The following is a 22,163-nucleotide window of genomic DNA, read 5'->3' as shown; positions in this document are numbered from 1 at the left end:
ACAGATCCTGAGAGAGGGAGAGAAGAGGAATTGATTAAAGAAAGGTAAGTTCGGCATTACAGTGCCGCTTTAAGTGACTCTGACAAGAGCCAAATAGTGATGGCTAGTCGACTGAGTCAGAGCGTCTCTAAAACGGCAAGTCTTATGAGGTGTTTTAGGTATGCAGTAATTAGTACCTACCAAACGTGGTTCAAGGAAGGACAAACGATGAACCAGCGTCAGGGTCATGCACACTCATGACTCATTGAAGAGCGAAGGCTAGCCCATCTGGTCTGATCACACAGAAGAACTACTGTAGCTCATATTGCTGAAAAACTTAACACTATACAAAAGAAGATCCAGCGTACTCCCTTATCCAATAAACATCAACCTCGGTACTGACAGATTTTGTTAGTTTTTTTTTTTTTTAAACACCTAATTTAGGCAAAAAATAGTAATGGGGTTTTAGTTACATTATATGATCATACATTGCCTGCCACAACGTCAATGTACCCCATCTTTGGCAGGTCCTACTCGAACAGCCTAATGTCTGCTTAATTAGATACTTACTTGGGGAAAATTTCCATCTAGAGTTCTCTGCAGGGCCCTATTTAGCCTTGTACAACATGTTCACTATACAGTGCCTTGCAAAAGTATTCACCCCCCTTGACTTTTTACCTATTTTGTTACATTACAGCCTTAAGTTCAATCTTTTATTAATCTGAATTTTATGTGATGGATCAGAACACAATAGTCTAAGTTGGTGAAGTGAAATGAGAAAAAAATATACATAAAACAATTTTTTAGAAATAGAAAACAGAAAATTGGCATGTGTGTACGTATTCACCCCCTTTGTTATGAAGCCCATAAAAAGCTCTGGTGCAACCAATTACCTTCAGAAGTCACATAATTAGTGAAATGATGTCCACCTGTGTGCAATCTAAGTGTCACATGATCTGTCATTACATATACACACATTTTTTTGAAAGGCCCCAGAGGCTGCAACACCTAAGCAAGAGGCACCACTAACCAAACACTGCCATGAAGACCAAGGAACTCTCCAAACAAGTAAGGGACAATGTACAAGTCAGGGTTAGGTTATAAAAAAAATATCCAAATCTTTGATGATCCCCCGGAGCACCATCAAATCTATCATAACCAAATGGAAAGAACATGGCACAACAGCAAACCTGCCAAGAGACTGCCGCCCACCAAAACTCACGGACCGGGCAAGAAGGGCATTAATCAGAGAGGCAACACAGAGACCTAAGGTAACCCTGGAGGATCTGCAGAGTTCCACAGCAGAGACTGGAGTATCTGTACATAAACCGTATGCTCCATAGAGTTGGGCTTTATGGCAGAGTGGCCAGAAGAAATGCATTACTTTCAGCAAAAAACAAAATGGCACGTTTTGAGGTTGCGCGAAGGCATGTGGGAGACTCCCAAAATGTATGGAGGAAGGTGCTCTTGTCTGATGAGTCTAGAATTTAACTTTTCGGTCATCAAAGAAAGCACTATGTCTGGCGCAAACCCAACACATAACATTACCCAAAGAACACCATCCCCACAGTGAAACATGGTGGTGGCAGCATCATGCTGTGGGGTTGTTTTTCAGCAGCTGGAACTGGGAAACTGGTCAGAGCTGAGGGAAATATGGATGGTGCTAAATACAGGGATATTCTTGAGCAAAACCTGTACCACTCTGTGCGTGATTTGAGACTAGGACGGAAGTTCACCTTCCAGCAGGACAATGACCCCAAACACACTGCTAAAGCAACACTTGAGTGGTTTAAGGGGAAACATGTAAATGTGGTGGAATGGCCTAGTCAAAGCCCAGACCTCAATCCAATAGAAAATCTGTGGTCAGACTTAAAGATTGCTGTTCACAAGCGCAAATCATAAACTTGAAGGAGCTGGAGACGTTTTGCAAGGAGGAATTGGCAAAAATGCCAGTTGTAATATTGTGGCAAGCTCATAGAGACTTTCCCAAAGCGACTTGGAGCTGTGATTGCCGCAAAAGGTAACTCTACAAAGTATTGACTTTAGGGGGGTGAATAGTTATGCACATTGACTTTTTTCTGTTATTTTGTCCTATTTGTTGTTTGCTTCACAATAAAAAAAAAACAAACAAAAAAAAAACGTCTTCAAAGTTCTGGGCATTTTCTGTAAATTAAATTATGCAAATCCTCAAACAATCCATGTTAATTCCAGGTTGTGAGGAAACAAAACACGAAAAATGCGAAGGGGAATGAATACTTTTGCAAGCTCACTGACGCACACATACTCAATGACACTGACAGGGTCACCTCTGATATCAGTTCATAATATTTTGTCTTTATTTAACCAGAAATCCTAAAGAAAAAGAGAAGGGGACTATATTATTTTATCAGGATATACTGTGCACAGCTTAGAACATTCCTAAACTTTGATTATAAGAAAGATACAACTATATTAATAAATAGTATTTAATACATTGAGAATTCAAAGTGAGTTCAAAGTGAATTTCAAATTTAAGGACAAGTAGTTGAACTAGAAAGATAGCTACTCCACTTTGAATTCTCACTTCAGTGAATGATCCTGGCATGATCTGAAGAAATATTGATTAAGCGTTATCCTAAACTTTTTTCTCAAAAAAGATCTTTGAGATCTTCAAATGATTCTTTGTTTTTTTTGTTGTTGTTTTTCTTCTTCTTCTTCACATACAGGCATGGCAATCGAAGGACAAGGCTTATATTTGACCTCAGAGGGTCTACCGATCAAGTATGAGTATTCATGGCTTCATCGCTATTGTACCTCTGCCCAGACTCACCATCGGAGAGCTCAAAAGTCTGGACGACTCTTCTCTGGGCTCTTAACGATGAACGTTGTATTTGTAGGAGCTGCGCTAATAAGTAGTATGATCTTGAGTAATGGGTCTATAGCAGCTCAAGACTACCAGATCTACTTGTTAGTACTCATGCTTGTTAGCTCAGCATGGGCGCTCTACCACCTGCTGTACACCCGAAAAAAATCACATGCAGTTCTACTTAAGGACCACCATGCAGGAGCTCTGTCACTGCGAGGTAGGTTCTAAGTATAGTACTGTAACCGCTTCAGCTTATTTTAGTGGTTATGGTACTGCCCCATACAAATACAAGTAGAAATGTGTACTTCTACCTTGTTAATGCTGCTATCTTTAAACAATATACAATATGTAGAACCAGACAAGGAATATACAGGGAGACAAATAATCCCTCTTAGTCCACAAAATAGAAGGACATAAAATATTCTTTGGGTTAATATAAATGTCCTATACAACTGGTAAAATCAAAGTCCACACCCTAAGCTCAAAATAGTACATCTAAAACATGATGAAAGCCCTGTTTCTCCTGGAAACAAAAATGATATATGAGTGCACATAATATGGAAGAGGTGAATTACACTTGAACAGACATATCGCGCAAATTCAAGGTTTTGTTTTGATCACAACTTGTACAACTGCCTCAGTCCTTAAGGGGTTAAATTATACAAAATATAATCTTAATATGTCTATATGGAACTGACCTAATTTTTTTATTGATCAAAAGGGAAATATAGTTTTAAGATAGTAAATCTGAAACAGCACAAAGAACAAAGTCTGATGCATAAACCAGGAGTAGATATATATGAAAAATATATATATGTTTTTATTCCATTACTAAACAGAAAACATAAGGATGATAAAAGGCATATATACTATCTAGAAATAAATCTCACAGGAATATAATTTAAACAAATATAAATGCCTATAAGATTAAAATTACAAAAATGAATAAGAAAGCATATAAATGGCAGTAAGATATAAGGGTTAAATACTGAGACACACAAATATGTAATTAAAACTTGTAAAGAAACCATAAAATTGTATCTAAATCAAAACATAAAAGAGATCTGTAGGGAGCGGCAATATTAAATCCCACGATCTCCGCTGGTATTACAGGTAAATCCACAGTCAACGCTGAAAAGTAAGGCAATATCCCAAATCCCCCAGTAACCGGACGAAACACAGTTCTGGGAGTCAACTGAGGTCTCTATTCACAGCTTCCAGTATTTATGCAAGTCCCCATGCAAAGGGTTTCCTTACTGATATAGCAGGGGTAACACAGTAACGGACTACATGGGGGACTTAGCATTTGGAGCAATTCTCCCATCAGGCAATGCTGCACGAGAGGGACACTCCCACTGAAATACACTGTTAAGTGGATTATCCCTCCGTGCAGCAGAACCGGCATTTCACATTTAAATCTACAACTTCAATAATATTCACCTTATTTGCACGAACGGACGTTCGGTAGATAGCTGGGGTCTGAGTGCACATTTCGTGTGACTACCGCTCAGATCCCAGCTAAAGCAACCGAACGCCGCACAAAATACATTTGCTTATTAAATTCGTTAAAAAGTACCGAACACCGATGGGGAACCACAATAGGAGAAGACCGGAGCTCCCAAACGGCCTGGAAGTACAGCGGTGTTCGTGTCGCCGAGTAGCCGTTTTCAGTTCCACGCGCTCGACGACCAAACACCGCTGGGGAGACAAAGGATCCAAGATGTCCGACCGCCGCGTGGTTGGTAGTCGAACGACGGGCACCTAGGAACACACTTAATTACGGTAATTGGTGCCACACGACCCTCCGTGTGTGGGCTTAGGGTTCGGTACATAATTTGTTTCACGAACAGCCGGTAAAACAGCTGTTCGTGAAACAGCTAGGTAAATGCTAGTGGCTTTCGGCTGCCAGCATAAGAATTCTATAGGAATTACAAGCACAGATACATTTCTCTACAGCAAGTACAGTACATTAAACACAATATGGCAGCAATGTTCTGGACAACCTTTGAAGACACAGTTTTCTAGTCTGAAGTGACTAGGTTTGCCACAAGATCACAAAAAGTTATGCAAGTCAAAATACACATTTAGGCCATGGAGGGCTGGGGTCTGCAAATTAAAAACCCACTCCATTTCCAACCTGCCGGAAATATTTTTAATATTTCCACCTCTCCATGGTATCTTACATTTTTGTATTAATATACAATTGAGAAGTTTATGATCTTTGTTATGATTAATAAAGTACTTTGATACCGAGTGATTTAAATATCCATTTTTAATATTTCAACAATGTTCACTTAATCTCGTTTTTTGGCATCTTGTATTCATACCTACATATTGGAGGCCACATAGGCACTCCAGTAGGTAAATGACATTTTTGGTATTGCACCCAATAAAATCTTTGCTAACATAACTTTTATTAGTTCGGTTTGATTTAAAATGGGTGACATTGGGGGGGCGAGGCCTGACCGCCATGCTGACCGGTCGCATGCGGGAGAGGCTGCAGCTAAATGAGGGCCCTTTTAGCTGGAAACCATGGATCGTAACTCATTTATGCCTGAAAATACAGCAAAGTGCACAGACAGTTGTTGGCGCTACTGCACACTCCAAGATCGGGAGTTTTGGGGTCCCTGAGGACAGCACAAAGCTTTGGAGTCTGCGGCCTACTCGGGAAAGGCGTCGGGGGGACGGCCGCCACCCTGCTCACAAGCCAGCTGCCGCACAACAACTCTGTCACACGGCTCACAGGACCCGTTCCCCCCCCCTTTGGACCGGTGAGGGTCATCCCGGTCCCCACTGGAGGGGTCCGACACCTACTGCACTTACCCTAAAGAGTTTAACATGACTTTGGCTGCTGAGCGAGCTGCAATGGGCACGGCTGCACTAACTACCTGCAAGCGGCTCCCACAGTGGTATGGTTTGCTGGACACAGCTCGCATGCCTGGACTGGACTGTCACACCAGCGAGCAGAAGTAGGATACCGGCTGCCTGAGCCTCCACTCCAGGCGCTGCGAGGACATCACTCCCATCGTAGTCCTGTACCCTGATGGACCCTCTCGGCCGGCCCCTCAGGAAACCAGTACAGAGGGCACAGAATGCGGGCCCATGCAATGCCAAGGGCTGGTGGAGTGGGTCCCTCCTGACGCACCAATCTGCCGGGACTCTACCAGCACTACACTCAGCCAGGCAGGTGACAGACGCTACGATACCGGGTGAGCTGGTCAGCATACCTTCAGCAGCTGTAACGTGACACTGCCTGTGCGGGCCTGCAGCGGTCTGCTCTTGAAGACCCAGTGGACTCTTCATGTTTGTTGCTTTTGTTTATGCATTTACTTACATTTATTTTGCTTTTAACCCCTTAAGGACACATGACATGTGTGACATGTCATGATTCCCTTTTATTCCAGAAGTTTGGTCCTTAAGGGGTTAAATTACATCTAAGTAGGCATAAGTTAGCATACCCTTACACAGTGGCCTCCCGCGACCGGGTAGCAGCTGCCACACTTTGCGGCCCCGGCCCGTGCGGCAAACCGACGGGGCCGCATCTCAAGGGGTCCATCGGGTGGCCCATGCTGTCAGGGCCACCCGATGGACATGGATTTTAAGGGGGCCTGATCTGCGCTGAGCGCTTTAACTGCTCAACCGGGCCCCATGTGAGGACATCATCACGGCTGGGAGGAAGTGACCGCACGTCACTCCTCCCAGCATACTGAGAGCCCGCGCGGGAGGAAACAGAAAGGAGGAGGGATTCAGAGTGGGAACTCTGACTCCCATCAGGCTGTGTTAACTTTTAATGGTTATGTTTAAAATAAACGTTCAGTGCTATATATATCAAAATTAGAAATTAGAGAACGGTAGTAACCAATTTTAAATTAATTGTAATAAATACATAATGTAGTGTAATATTTATTGGTGCTTAAAATTACTATTAAATTGGATACGAGTAAATTGGTGACGAACTTAGATCTAAAAATAAATAGCAGATACAAATGTAAAGACCTATAGCAAGCAACAGAGGATCTGTTCAAAAGTTTTCAGAATGCCTCTGGGAGATACAGACTGCAACAGTACAATGTTGCAGTTTATAATTAACTGTAACCAAAACTGTATAACTGAGTTCTATCTGAGGAAAGCAATATAGCTGTGACAGAAACTGTTTTACTAGGTTCTGTCTGAGGGGAGCAAAAAAGGCTCTGGATAGCTCAGTAAAATAGAAGAGAAAAACTCAAATAATACATGAGGGGTCACAGAGTCACTAGGTAGATTTATAGCACAAATTTTTTTCGTCACCCCTAGGTAACTAATCGTCATTTCTGGCGCTGGGGCTGTATTATATGTGGCAATCCGTTCCCAGTGTTTCAGACAGCCTTGTTAGATAGCCTCTGTATTGCAACAACAATACTGAAAGGCTTTTTAAGCGGTGAACGACTATTACCTAAGCAAACTTGTCCTCTCTGTGACCCCTCATGTATTATTTGAGTTTTTCTCTTCTATTTTACTGAGCTATCCAGAGCCTTTTTTGCTCCCCTCAGACAGAACCTAGTAAAACAGTTTCTGTCACAGCTATATTGCTTTCCTGAGATAGAACTCAGTTATACAGTTTTGGTTACAGTTAATTATAAACTGCAACATTGTACTGTTGCAGTCTGTATCTCCCAGAGGCATTCTGAAAACTTTTGAACAGATCCTCTGTTGCTTGCTATAGGTCTTTACATTTGTATCTGCTATTTATTTTTAGATCTAAGTTCGTCACCAATTTACTCGTATCCAATTTAATAGTAATTTTAAGCACCAATAAATATTACACTACATTATGTATTTATTACAATTAATTTAAAATTGGTTACTACCGTTCTCTAATTTCTAATTTTGATATATATAGCACTGAATGTTTATTTTAAACATATCCATTAAAAGTTAATTCTTAATTCATCTCAGGGCACTCAACTGTTCTCTCCTCCCTCTTTCACTACCTTGGTAGTTTGTGTGGGTAAACCCCACTATGAGTGTTCCCTTATAGCTTCCACCTCCTTCCCCTATTTCTTCCCAACAGGCTGAGCCACCACTGGACCCACACATGGTAGGAAACATGTTGTGTATTTGTGTCTCTCTATGTATGTATGTCTGTGTCTCTGTATGTGTGTATGTATGTCTGTGTGTGTATGTCTGTGTCTCTGTATGTGTGTGTGTCTGTCTGTGTCTGTGTGTATTTATGTCTGTGTCTCTGTATGTGTATATGTCTGTGTCTCTGCATGTGTGTATGTATGTATGTGTATGTATGTCTCTGTCTCTGTATGTGTGTATGTCTGTGTCTGTGTATGTGTGTATGTACGTCTGTGTCTGTGTCTCTGTATGTGTGTATGTCTGTGTCTGTGTCTCTGTATGTGTGTATGTCTGTGTATGTGTGTATGTGTGTCTGTGTCTCTGTATGTGTGTATGTCTGTGTCTGTGTATGTATATGTGTGTATGTATGTCTGTGTCTCTGTGTGTGTGTGGTGTGTATCCATATGTATGTCTGTGTCTCTCTGTATGTGTGTATGTATGTGTGTGTCTGTGTCTCTGTGTGTATGTATGTCTGTGTCTTTGTCTCTGTATGTGTGTGTATCTGTATGTATGTATGTGTATGTATGTTTGTGTCTGTGTCTCTGTATGTGTGTATGATTGTGTTTCTGTGTCTCTGTGTGTGTGTGTCTGTTTCTGTATGTGTGTATCTGTATGTATGTATGTGTATGTATGTGTGTCTGTGTCTCTGTATGTGTGTATGTGTGTGTCTGTGTCTCTGTATGTGTCTGTATGTGTCTCTGTATGAATGTGTCTGCGTGTGTGTCTCTGTATGTATGTATGTGTCTGCATGTGTGTATGTATGTATGTGTCTGTCGGGTGTGTGTGTATGTGTTTGTGTCTGTATGTATGTGTCGGGGGGAGGGGCCCACAGTCGGGGGGGAGAGATTCATGGTAGGTGGGGCCCCACGGATCGGTTTTGCACCGGGGCCCCATGGACTGTGTGTACGCCACTGCCTTTACACAAGTAAACTGCTCTGCTGGGTAATAACCTTACACCTCATTTCTGTGACAAGTTTGCAGGCAACTTAATTAATGACCTGGATATAGCTGCTTTATATGTGACCTTAGCTAATTTCTGAGCGTACTCTAGAGAGCTGGGGGTTGCTTTTAGACACTAGTACATAGCACCTCACCTGTCTACTCGCAAGCATCTTTGCATATCAACTAGATCTCTACTCGACAACCCCCCACCCCCTATTCTCAAACTCCAAGAATACAACTGTGCCTTAGTTAAGACCCATCATCAGCTGGGTATTGCAACCTCTCCTTCTTACAACGTTATCTTGCCAATAGCACCCACTCTGTACACATCGTAGAAACACAGTTTGATCTATTTTGTTTTTCTTGCATATGGATGCCTATTGTTTATTAATGCTTAGACAGCTTTGACTAACAGGCACCCTACTCCACATACATTCTAAAACGTGTAGCCTGTGTGTTATGCTAACCAACTTGCATATTAAGCAGTTTCTTGCATTTTTGTTTCTCAACTTATAACTACTTATATTCAAAACTAGTCTCCATGTCATCATATAAAAAATACGCACTGTGCTCCCATGCCATGCCTTAGTTAATTGATGTTAATTGTTAAATCGTGAGTACATGGTGTTGGGGCATGACAAACACATTTGTAACTGATTTTTTTCTATGCACTCCAAAATAAAGAATTAAAAAAAAAATAAAAAAAAATAAAAAAAATGGGTGACTTTGGACTAGGAATCAGTGCTCTTGCATACAATACACGTTTTACATTTATAAAATCCTTTTACTCCTAAAAATGTGCAGTTAGTCATTGGTTTATTTTCTTTAGTGTAAATTCTAGTTAAGATAGTTCTAAAATTATGTGCACCTCTGAAAACAATATTTGGTTTTTGAGGTAATATTTCTTTTAAGAGATCATCTTGCATTAAAAGGTGCCAATGTTTTTTTACTATCTTTTTTATAAAACCATTTTTGTTGTTGTAGTTAAAAATAATGGGGAGAGAAGGGGAATCTATACGTATACAAAGGAATTGACTTATGGGGGCACTTTCAAGAAAATCCATCACTCATGTTTCCTTTGTATGTACACCATATACCAAGTGTTACATAGAGGGTAAGTGTTTTATACACTTTGGAGAGGATTTCACTCACCTCTCATTCGGATATAGCGCTGCATTCTAAAGAGCTGAGGGTCTGAGGGGTGGAAACACCTATTAGATCCTAGGTTATTTTTGTCTTGGTCCCTACATTGGCTTCCTATAAAATATAGAGCTCAATTTAAAATTCTGGTTCTTGCTTTCAAATGTCTACATAATGCTGCTCCCACCTATCTATCCTCCCTTATACACAAGTATGTCCCGTCTAGGCCCTTACGATCTGCTGATGACTTACGTATATCTTCTGTCCGTACTCCCACCTCTGATGCTCGCCTTCAAGACTTCTCGAGGGCTGCACCGTTCCTGTGGAACTCGCTTCCCTCCTCCGTTAGATGCTCACCCAGTCTCCACTCCTTCAAAAAATCATTAAAAACCCACTTCTTCATAAAAGCGTATCAATTAAACTCTTAATAGCTCCCAACTGATTCCTCTTCTGCAACTGTCACTAGTCTAATACTATCCTTACCTTTTGTGTCATTTAACCCCACTCCCTCTAGCATGTAAGCTCATTGAGCAGGGCCCTCAACCCCTCTGTTCCTGTGTGTCCAACTTGTCTGGTTGCAACTACACGTCTGTTCGTCCACCCATTGTAAAGCGCTGCGGAATTTGACGCCACTCTATAAATATTATATTAATAATAATAATAATACTTATGTGTGGCGGGGTGTAAGGAGTACCCACAGAGTGTATACAGCAGCTAAAACCTACTTCCAATCTACACGTCAATACTACACAGCGCCACCTATTCCACATCCTTTTTGTGTATATATATATATCTATAAATACATATATGTATTTATAACACCATTCTAAATGTATTTTGATTTACATGTATATATATATATTAATATCAAAATACAGTTAGAACAAATCTAAACCAGTATATATATTTTTTATGTTTTTATTTATTTATTGTTTTTATTTGAGATATATAATATCATTCTAAGTGTATTTTAATATTAATATATATATATACTAATAATTATATATATATATATATATATATATATATATATATATATATATTAATAATAAAATACACTTAGAATAATGGATTGTGTATGTGTATATATAAGTACTTAGATCATATATATATATATATATATATATATATATATTGTCAGGGTACCTGTTGTCTCTACCTCGGCGGAGGTGAGACACTTAGACGTCCGTCCTCTCAGGGGGGCTGACTCACCCGATCCTCGCAGTCCTCCCGGCCGTTTACACACCGGCCGCGATTGCTCTGCCTCCTTTTATGACGCGGCGCTCAGTAGCCGACGTCATGACGACAATCACGTTCCGACCTGTCAATCAAGTCCCGAGCAACGAATCAGGACTCGTCGGGGGCGGGATCATCAATTAAAGAGCCAAGGTATAAAATAGGGTTGTGTGTAATGGTTCATTGCCATGTCGTGGTTCTAGCTAGTCTGGTCACTCAGTGCTCTTATTGTTATTTGTCTTTTTGGTTCTGACTCGGCTTGTATTTTTCTACCCTGCTTACCTCTCTTATCCTTTGGACTCGGCTCGTCTCTCGCTTACCTGCTCTCTCGTTCCCTCGACCTCGGCTTGTCTCTGACCATTCTTTGCTTACTCCTTACGTTAGTCCGGCCATTCTAAGGTCCGGTATATGTACCTAGCTCCTGTTTGTATTCTGCGTGTTGGATCCCTGTCCCGATCCTGACATTACGACAGGGCCAATGGATCCTGCAGGTACAAACGCTCAGGTCGGTTCTCCTGACTCTAGATTTGAGGCCATGGACCATAGAATGGACCAGATGGCTCTAGCGCTGCAAGCATTGCTATCCCGTCCTAGTAATCAATCAGAGGAGATGCGTACTCCATCCATCTCTCCTGTAAGTACAGGCCTAGAGGTAGCCACAGTGGGTGCTTCTTCCCGTGTTACTTCCCCTTTACGCTATGGCGGCTCTCCGGATACTTGTCGAGGTTTTTTAAACCAGATAGGTATCCATTTTGAGTTACAACCCTGCACCTACCCTACAGATAGGGCGAAGGTTGGATTCATAATCACGCTACTCATTGACAAAGCTCTGAGATGGGCTAACCCTCTGTGGGAAAATGATAATCCGTTAGTCTATAACTATAATGCCTTTGTCGCTGCTTTTAGGAGGACTTTTGACCCCCCAGGAAGAAAGGCCAATGCAGCTAGACTACTGTTACGTCTTAGACAGCATAACCGAACCTTTGTGGATTATGCGTTAGAGTTCAGATCCTTGGCGGCAGAAGTCAAGTGGAATGAACAGGCTTATATGGACGTATTTCTGAACGGATTATCAGATGAAATTCTAGATGAGGTTGCCACAAGAGAACTTCCTGAAAATTTGGAAGATTTAATTTCATTTATTTCTCGAATAGATGAACGCATAAGACAGAGGCAGAACACTCGAGATAGAACCCGTAGACCTTCCATTAGACTAGCTCCCTCCTTTCAGAATTCTGAGTCTACAACTTTAGCTCTCCCAGAACCTATGCAGATAGGTAACACTCGTCTCTCAGAAGATGAAAGACAGTACAGGAGAAGGGAGGGGCTGTGTATGGATTGTGGAGTAAGAGGTCACCTACGCCTAAAATGCCCTAACCGTCCGGGAAACGCTCGCACCTAAGTTTCTCAAGAGGACAGGCCTTGGGTGTTTCTATCTTGTCCTCTATATATGATTATAAAGGACAAGATATATATGATTATAAAGATCATAGGCTTCTGTTACCTGTTTCTTTAGCTTGGGAGAAGGGAGTACTAAATGCTATGGCATTGATAGATTCCGGAGCAGCTGAAAGCTTTATTGACCAAGCCTTTGTCACTAACCACTCTATCCCATCCCAGCTAAGGGATACACCCTTGGCCGTTGAGGCCATAGATGGTAGACCATTATCAGAACCTGTTATTTTTCGTGAAACCATACCAGTTAAGTTAACCATTGGTATTCTACACGAGGAAGGAATATCCCTCATGCTTATCTCATCTCCTTCAGTTCCAATAGTCTTGGGGTATCCCTGGCTTAAGAAGCATAACCCTATTATTGACTGGGAACTGGGTGAGATAGTCTCCTGGGGTCAGGGTTGCCAGAGAGGATGCTTACAGAAAATCTCACCGGTTTGCGTAGATGACGCACCGATTAATTCTACCCAATCTACAGATTTACAAATACCGTCTCAGTACCTGGATTTAAAGGCAGTCTTTGACAAAAAGAAGGCTGATACTTTACCTCCACATAGGTCCTTTGACTGTAAGATCAGACTCCTGCCTGGTACTATGCCTCCGAGGGGTACGGTATATCCTTTATCCACTAAAGAGAACTTAGTCCTAGAGGAGTATATTCGTGAGAACCTAGACAAGGGATTTATTAGGAGATCTTCCTCTCCTGCCGGGGCTGTTTTTTTTTTTGTGGATAAGAAAGACGTCACTCTACGGCCTTGCATTGATTATCGGGGCTTGAATAAAATAACTATTAGAAATGCTTATCCGATTCCCTTGATTACTGAGCTCTTTGATCGTCTGAAAGGCTCCAAGATTTTTACCAAGTTAGATCTGAGGGGGGCTTATAACTTGGTGAGAATTCAGCAGGGAGACGAATGGAAAACAGCTTTCAATACCCGTTATGGCCACTATGAGTACACGGTAATGCCCTTCGGGCTTTGTAATGCACCTGCAGTATTCCAGGACCTAATTAATGAGGTTCTTAGGGAATTTCAACATGAATGCGTTATTGTATATCTGGATGATATACTAATACACTCTAGAGAGATTGAGACTCACCACAGACAAGTCAGAAGGGTATTGCGCAAACTTTTACAACATGGATTGTACTGCAAATTGGAGAAATGTAGCTTTGACCAATCTCAGATAAACTTTCTTGGTTACGTTATTTCTGGAGATGGGTTTAAGATGGACCCGGTTAAACTCCAATCTATTATAGATTGGCCATTGCCCAGGGGACTCAAGGCCATTCAGAGGTTTATCGGATTCTCCAATTATTATAGGCGCTTCATTAAAGGGTACTCTTCTATTATTGCTCCTATTACCAATATGACTAGACAGGGTGCTGATACCAAGACTTGGTCTACTGAAGCTCTCGTTGCTTTCAGAACACTCAAGGAACATTTTGCCTCAGCACCGATATTAGTTCATCCTGACACCTCTTTGCCTTTTCTACTCGAGGTAGACGCCTCGGAGACAGGTATAGGCGCTATCTTGTCCCAAAGGCTAGGTTTGGATAAACCGTTGCATCCATGTGGTTTTTTTTCCAAGAAATTATCTGGGCCTGAAAGCAGATATGACATTGGTGACAGGGAACTATTAGCGGTCATTATGGCTTTAAAGGAATGGAGACATTTGTTGGAAGGGACCTTACACCCTGTTACTATTTTGACGGATCACAAGAACTTGTCCTATATTGGGGAGGCCAAGCGCTTGTCCGCCAGGCAAGCTCGTTGGTCCTTGTTCCTCACTCATTTCAATTACGTGCTCACTTATAGACCTGGTTCTAAGAACTCTAAGGCTGATGCATTGTCCCGCCAACATGAACCTTCTACTATGTCTGATGCGGTTTTGTCTTCTGTAGTTCCCAAGTGTAATATTATTGCCAACACGAGTGTCAGGATACACTCCCCATTGCTTGCCGAGATCGAGAAGGTACAACATCTGGCTCCCAGACATGTTCCTGGGGCTCGGTACTTTGTTCCTCCTGAACTCCAACTGGAACTGCTGCATTGCTTTCATAACAGTAAAGTTGCTGGGCACCCTGGCATACGCAAAACGTGTTCCCTGATTTCTAAAGACTTCTGGTGGCCTTCGTTACGTAAGGATATTAGGGATTTCGTCGGGGCATGTGATGTCTGTATGAAGACTAAGCAACCTCATACGCCCCCATGTGGGCTTTTGCACCCCCTGGCAATTCCCGAGAAACCATGGTCCTGTTTGGCTATGGACTTCATTGTCGATTTGCCTGTCTCTAAAAAGCAGACTGTTATTCTCACGGTGATTGACAGGTTTACTAAAATGACTCATTTCGTGCCCTTACCTAAACTGCCCTCTTCTCCCGAATTGGCTGAGATATTCGCGAAAGAGATTTTTCGTTTACATGGTATACCCTCTGAAATTGTTTCTGATAGAGGTTCCCAATTTGTTTCCCGTTTTTGGAAATCCTTCTGTTCTCAATTGGGCATCAAATTGAATTTCTCTTCTGCCTATCATCCCCAGTCCAACGGAGCTGCCGAACGCACCAACCAAAAGGTTGAACAATATTTGCGTTGTTTTGTTTCCGAACACCAGGACGATTGGGTCGGTCTGATTCCTTGGGCGGAGTTTGCGCACAACAATCTCGTTTGCGATTCTACTCGTTCTAGCCCCTTTTTCATGAATTATGGCTTTCATCCTTCCATTCTTCCGTCGGTTTCCCCTTCCCAAGGGGTACCGTCGGTTGATGTTCATGTTGCCAATCTGAGGAAGTTGTGGGATCAGACTCGACAAATTCTTCTTCATAATTCCACGGTGTTCAAATGACACGCTGACAAACGTAGACGGGTGGCTCCGGTTTTTGCCCCGGGTGATAGGGTGTGGTTGAGTACCAGAAACATCCGCTTGAAGGTTCCTTCCATGAAATTTGCTCCTCGTTACATAGGCCCTTACAAGGTTCTGGCTCGAATTAACCCGGTTGCGTATCGCCTTGCCCTTCCACCTGCCCTGCGCATCCCTTACTCTTTTCATGTTTCCTTGTTGAAGCCTTTGGTTTGTAACAGATTTTCCTCCGCTGTGTCCCCCCCTCCTTCTGTTCAGGTTGAGGGTCAGGAGGAGTATGAAATCAAATCCATTCTCGATTCTCGTGTTTCTCGGGGGAAGTTGCAATATCTGGTTGACTGGAAAGGGTATGGGCCTGAAGAAAGGTCTTGTGTGGTCCGTGAAGATGTGCATGCCCCTCGTCTCCTCCGGGCATTTCATGCTCGTTTTCCGTCTCGCCCCGGTTCCTTCCGCCCGGTGGGCGTTTCTGAAAGGGGGGTACTGTCAGGGTACCTGTTGTCTCTACCTCGGAGGAGGTGAGACACTTAGACGTCCGTCCTCTCAGGGGGGCTGACTCACCCGATCCTCGCAGTCCTCCCGGCCGTTTACACGCCGTCCGCGATTGCTCTGCCTCCTTTTATGACGCGGCGCTCAGTAGCCGACGTCATGACGACAATCACGTTCCGACCTGTCAATCAAGTCCCGAGCAACGAATCAGGACTCGTCGGGGGCGGGATCATCAATTAAGGAGCCAAGGTATAAAATAGGGTTGTGTATAATGGTTCATTGCCCTGTCGTGGTTCTAGCTAGTCTGGTCACTCAGTGCTCTTATTGTTATTTGTCTTTTTGGTTCTGACTCGGCTTGTATTTTTCTACCCTGCTTACCTCTCTTATCCTTTGGACTCGGCTCGTCTCTCGCTTACCTGCTCTCTCGTTCCCTCGACCTCGGCTTGTCTCTGATCATTCTTTGCTTACTCCTTACATTAGTCCGGCCATTCTAAGGTCCGGTATACGTACCTAGCTCCTGTTTGTATTCTGCGTGTTGGATCCCTTTCCCGATCCTGACATATATACACACACACATATTATATATATATATATATATATATATATATATATATATATATGATCTAAGTGCTTTTTATGTACTTTATAAACTTTTATTAACTTTTACTTATTTTTAAAACTGTTTTTTGCAGGCTCTATGGCAGTGATGGCTAACCTTGACACCATAGATTGTTTCTGGACTAAATTTCCCATGATGCTCAGCTAGCTTTTAGAGTCATGGGAAATGTAGTCCAGAAACAATCTATGGTGTCAAGGTTAGCCATCACTGCTCTAGGGGTACAGCCTGGGAGCTCAGGCAGTTCTCCTGCAGGCACTGCACAAGCTGGCTATTCCAGTCATGCGATCGCGATGACGCCACAATCACATGGCCTGGGAGGACCACTTCGGGCAGAGGGGGGCTGCCTGAGCTCCCAGACAGACCCCAGGAATGTGACCGCCAATGTGGATCGGCGTTGACCTGGTAAGTCCCCTGGATGGCGGGTACGTTCTGACACCCTCCAGCATTCAGAACCACCCCAAAAAGGATGGCATAGAATGCCCGCCGTCTTTAAGGGGTAATCATTAGGGGAATCAGTGAACTATCTGCCATATAAACAACCTTATTTTACTACCCCATCCCATGATTTTAGGGCATAAATGTCAAGGTAGGCATACTCCAGCACACAAGACGCTTTGGCAAAAAATTTCCTACATTATACAAAGAAAGCATATTAGAATGGCCTGGCTTACCTAAGACATCATAGAATACAGTCTGCAAAGAGTAAACAGGGAACAGAATTATATGAAAATGTGTAAACAGAGCCAAGATGTAGTCAATAACAGAGTTGAGTCAAAATTACAAAATAAAAGCCAAACTAAATACCTCACATGACTGGTGTGGCCTTAAATAGCTCCAGAATTAGTTTCAATGGCTTGCATAAATTCTGATACCAAAAACGTACGCAACCAAAAACACAGTGTGGCACCATGAAGGCAGTCGTGGTGTGAACAATGTATCCGCAAAATTTCTTGTATTAGCTCAATTGAAGATCTCACTGCTAGACTAACGGGCCACTATGAAAATAACCAAATTTGCCCCTGGAGTCTCGCTGCTTAATTCTTTGCCATTTAGGAGTTAAGTCAATTTCCCTTCTGTTTCTTCAGCCCTATTCATAAATTACACACAAGAGGCTCATGCAGGATCTAGGAGATTATTGATAGAGAAGGAGATAAGATAGTCTAAATGAAACAGACTGGGCAATAAAGGAATTTAACCCCTTAAGGACAGACGACGGATATATTCCGTCATGATTCCCTTTTTGTTCCAGAAGTTGTGTCATTAAGGGGTTAAACATTAGACCTCTCTTTACATAAAGTGTTTAGGAGAGGTGTGACTAGAGCTGCATAAACAAAGTTTTTTAACTCCTAAATGGAAGAGAATTGAGCAGTGAGACTGCAGGAGCATGATCTATACACCAAAACTGCTTCATTAAGCTAAAGTTGTTTTGGTAACTATAGTGGAACTTTAATAAATTGAAATCACCTGAAAGGCAAACTTACAATCCATGTATTTGAAATAACGTGATGCTTTACTGGAGCCCTAACAAAATCTTAATTTCTAGAAAAGGTACTGGAGGCACTCCCAGATCATTGACTTATTAATAATGATGTTAGTGTAAGCACCAAAATATATAAATCTGTACTCCTGCTCCATTTGTCATTCAAAACTGCCAAAATTTAAGCTACCGTCCCATTTAGGCTCATCTTAATCATCACTCTCTATCCATTACTTTTTTAGTATCAGTACATGTTTTGCATTGTATTACATTGCAATTTTTTATACGCTTTTTATAGTTTCACAAGATTAACTCATGGGCTTATGGTGACAAATATGCATGGTATACGAATGGCATATTTTTGTAGTTTTGGTTTTGTATTTTTATTTTATTTTAGTGGATATGGTTTTGTAATGCTATGTGTATTATCTCTCCAGTTTTGCTCAAACACGGATTTGACACGATTTGAATGATTCTCCAGCATCCTAAGCCCTTTCCCTCAGCTGCTGATATTTGTATTGCACTAGTATGCATGAAATGCTAAAGCTGCACAAGGATAGGCTTTCAAATTGCCACTGACCAAGAAAACCAATGAGGATTTGGTTTAGACAGTAAAGGGACGCAGCAATCTGGCACAGGCAAACCTTGCTAGAGGCTAGACTAACAATCTATCATTGCAGGTCATACTGGGGAATCTGTTTGACAAAAACCAAGGAATTGCATCCATATCCTAATACGATCATAAACATTACATTAGGCTATGTAGTGGTTATCTCACCAAGAGTGTCCCTTTATTAATGGACTTAAATTGTTTTCTTTGGGGAACTTAGGATCTAGGATAGTGGAACATGGTCCTGAATCGTGCTACCAAATTCAGCACAGTTGGCAAAAATGGTTCAAGGCAAAGCTCCAAAGAGTTCATCACAAATGTCAAGTGACTGCACATGCTCTGAAATATGTATTTGTAATTCATTATACGCTTAGTCAGTGGGCTGAACATCTAATGTCAATATCTCTCTAACTCTGACCATTTTTACTGCAGTCTCACTAGCCCTTTTTGGACTATGCAGTCTTCTTCTGTTCATCTTTAAGATTGGTTACGATGTGGTTCAGTCTTGCAAATTACCATTGGAAATAGTTTTTTCTTTCGTGGAAATTCTCTTCATCTGCATACAGGTAACACACAAATAATATGGATAATGTGATAATATGGTTTTGTTAAAAGATTCTCTTGTCCTGGAAAGTTTTTTATTGTATTTATGTAATTCCACACAAATGAAACCATTATGCTATAGAATGTATGGTCAATATTCCGCCTGACTGCAAAGCAGATAAGTTATGACCTCCCAGTGCATACTAAGAACTTCAGATGGGATCTTGCTGGCTTACTGTAGAAGAGGACCATGTAGGTTACAAAGCCGTAATGTTTCTTCACCCGCCTAATGAATCAGATCACAATTAGTGCAGGGTATACAAAAATTGCAAAAGTTATGGGTACTACCAGGTTCTTAAGATGGCTTTTCAAAAGGAAATATATAAAAGGATTGAAAACTTATTTGGGAAAGAAAAACTGATAAATGAAGAAACATTATTTTATATCAGACATTATAAAACATTATTTTATATCAGAGAGAATGAAAACTGTATTAAGGGGGTGTTTGAAAGTGTTTTAGAGGCTAGTTGAATCTATATTAAATTGAACCTCTTTAATATATATATATAACACTATAAGTATATTAAATTGGACCAGGAATACCTTTGTGTCCATCAACAATATTCTCGAATTGATATTATTTTTTATGAGACTACAGTATGTGCCATAATTAGTGTGATAAACCTCTGAACTGTAGATTTGTCTGAGTGAGTTGTTTTGCTAGATACATGAATAAAAATTATATAAATAATAAATAAATAAAAAACATTTCAAATTACCTTAAGCCATCAGGGCACAGTCCTCAGGCGTTTTGTATACATACACACATTTTTACCATCAGGCCCAGATTCGGCTATCAGTTTGGAAGTAAAGTCAATGGAGTCTGAATGGTATCCTTCTTCTGGTGGTCACCGAAAGTCCACCATATTAGCCATCAGCAAGATTGGCAAGAATGCACAACAGTGAGACAAATACACACAGAGGAGCAATTTTGTTGTAGTTAGTCAGCAAGCCTCCTCAACTACACACAATCACTGTGCAAGCCATCAGCTATCTGGTATAAGGTATAAGGCATACCTGGGATGCAAACATATCTCTCTATTCTGGGAAGGTGTCTGGGGGTCACACTACTTTATTTAGATGGCTGTAAATGACCCATGGGCTGGTACTTTGATGCCCTGCAATGAATGGAAGTTTTAGAAAAGCAAATATGTATTGTTCTTTCTTGATCTGTTTTGGAGCCAGTTTTCATTTAATTAGTGATTTTTAACAGTACATTTTGAGAAGTTGTGTTATATATATACTACAACTGCTGGATGTAAGGGAACACCCTTTTGCTTTACAGGTAGGTTGGGTAATGATACCGCATTCCAAGTAGGTTTGAAAAAAATCCAATAAACAAATCAATGCACGTACAAGTTTTAAAAAAATATTACAAAATGATAGCTACAGACCATATATGTGAAATAGATCATATATTAACAAAAAAGAAAATTAATTAGGTCCATAAGGGGACGGAACAAAACAAACAATTTAGAGGGACACTGGACGTGTTTCACGTCGAACGTAGATGCTTTATCAACACATTTTTTTTTTTATTTTTTTTTTTAATCTTATTTTTTATTTTCACATGTGTGGTCTGTAGCAATGGTTTTGGAATATTTTATTAAACTTATACATGTATGGATTTGCTTTTTGGACTTTCTTTGGAACTGCAGGTTCATCCTACTACCTGTAATTCAGTTTATGGGCAACTAAGATACCAAAACCGGATATCTGGATTTGCAATATATTTTCGATGTAAGTGACTATTTATATTTATAATTTTTTCCCTAATTTTGAAGTTGCAGCACAAATGCACATATTGCTTGTTTGTTACACTTTTGCTTTACATCAGGGAAATAGAGGAACTGTAGTACCTAGTGTCGGCAACGTCAAAGGTTTGCCGATATGTTAATGCTTTAAGATTCTGAGTTATTCAGCTTACTAAAGCAAACATAACAGATTTTGTACTGACAAAATGGACATTGTTTTTACTCTCCCTCAGGCATGCCTCCTCTGGATATCCTGCAAGGACTGTATTCAAGTTAAACACAATGTAACCAGGTAAGACTGAAGCTTTAAGGATGTGCAGGGATTAGATCCCTGAACAAATTTAGGAATGCAATGTACAAGATAGAAGATACTTTAATTTGGTACATATTTATTATGAGGCAGGGTACCATTCTACTACCAGAACAAAAATAGTTTGTTGCATACATTTAAAGGGAAACTCCAGTGCCAGGAAAACAATCAGTTTTCCAGGCACTGCAGGTCCCCTCTCCCTCCCACTCCCCCAATCCCCAGTTGCTGAAGTGGTGAAAACCCCTTCAGTAACTTACCTGAGGCAGCGACGATGTCCCACGTCGCTGCTTCTCCCTCCGCTCCTCCTTCTGACTGCGTCAGCGAGACTGATCCCACTCACCGGCCGAGGAGACTTAATGCGCATGCGTGGCATTAGCGTTCCCCATAGGAAAACATTGAAAATGCATTTCAATGCTTTCCTATGGGGAATGAGCGACGCTGGAGGTCCTCACACAGCGTGAGGACGTCCAGAGACGCTCTAGCACAGGTTTCCTGTGCTAGGAACCAGGAAGTGCCCTCTAGTGGCTGTCTAGTAGACAGCCACTAGAGGTGGAGTTAACCCTGCAAGGTAATTATTGCAGTTTATAAAAAACTGCAATAATTACACTTGCAGGGTTAAGAGTAGTGAGAGTTGGCACCCAGACCACTCCAATAGGCAGAAGTAGTCTGGGTGCCTGGAGTGTCCCTTTAACAAATGTTTCTAAAGTTACTACCATACAGATTTCATTTAAAGTTTCTGTTGATTTTT

The 22,163-nt window shown here is 41.3% G+C and overlaps 1 protein-coding gene across 1 annotated transcript in view; it reads left to right on the top strand.

Annotated features, from left to right (window-relative positions):
• Positions 1-22,163, top strand: part of LOC134615239 (proton channel OTOP3-like) — a 43,826-nt gene that overhangs the window by 5,040 nt on the left and 16,623 nt on the right. Inside the window, exons 3-5 of the mRNA XM_063459726.1 lie at positions 2,685-3,041; positions 19,181-19,314; positions 21,339-21,397. Coding sequence (XP_063315796.1) covers positions 2,687-3,041; positions 19,181-19,314; positions 21,339-21,397 — 548 coding nt within the window. The 5' untranslated portion in view covers positions 2,685-2,686. The remainder of the gene's footprint in view (positions 1-2,684; positions 3,042-19,180; positions 19,315-21,338; positions 21,398-22,163) is intronic.

Source organism: Pelobates fuscus, chromosome 6 (assembly GCF_036172605.1).
Source record: "Pelobates fuscus isolate aPelFus1 chromosome 6, aPelFus1.pri, whole genome shotgun sequence".
NCBI classification, from domain to species: Eukaryota; Metazoa; Chordata; class Amphibia; order Anura; family Pelobatidae; genus Pelobates; species Pelobates fuscus.
Note: the sequence above shows the minus strand (reverse complement) of the source record. Positions and strands in the feature narration are given on the sequence as shown.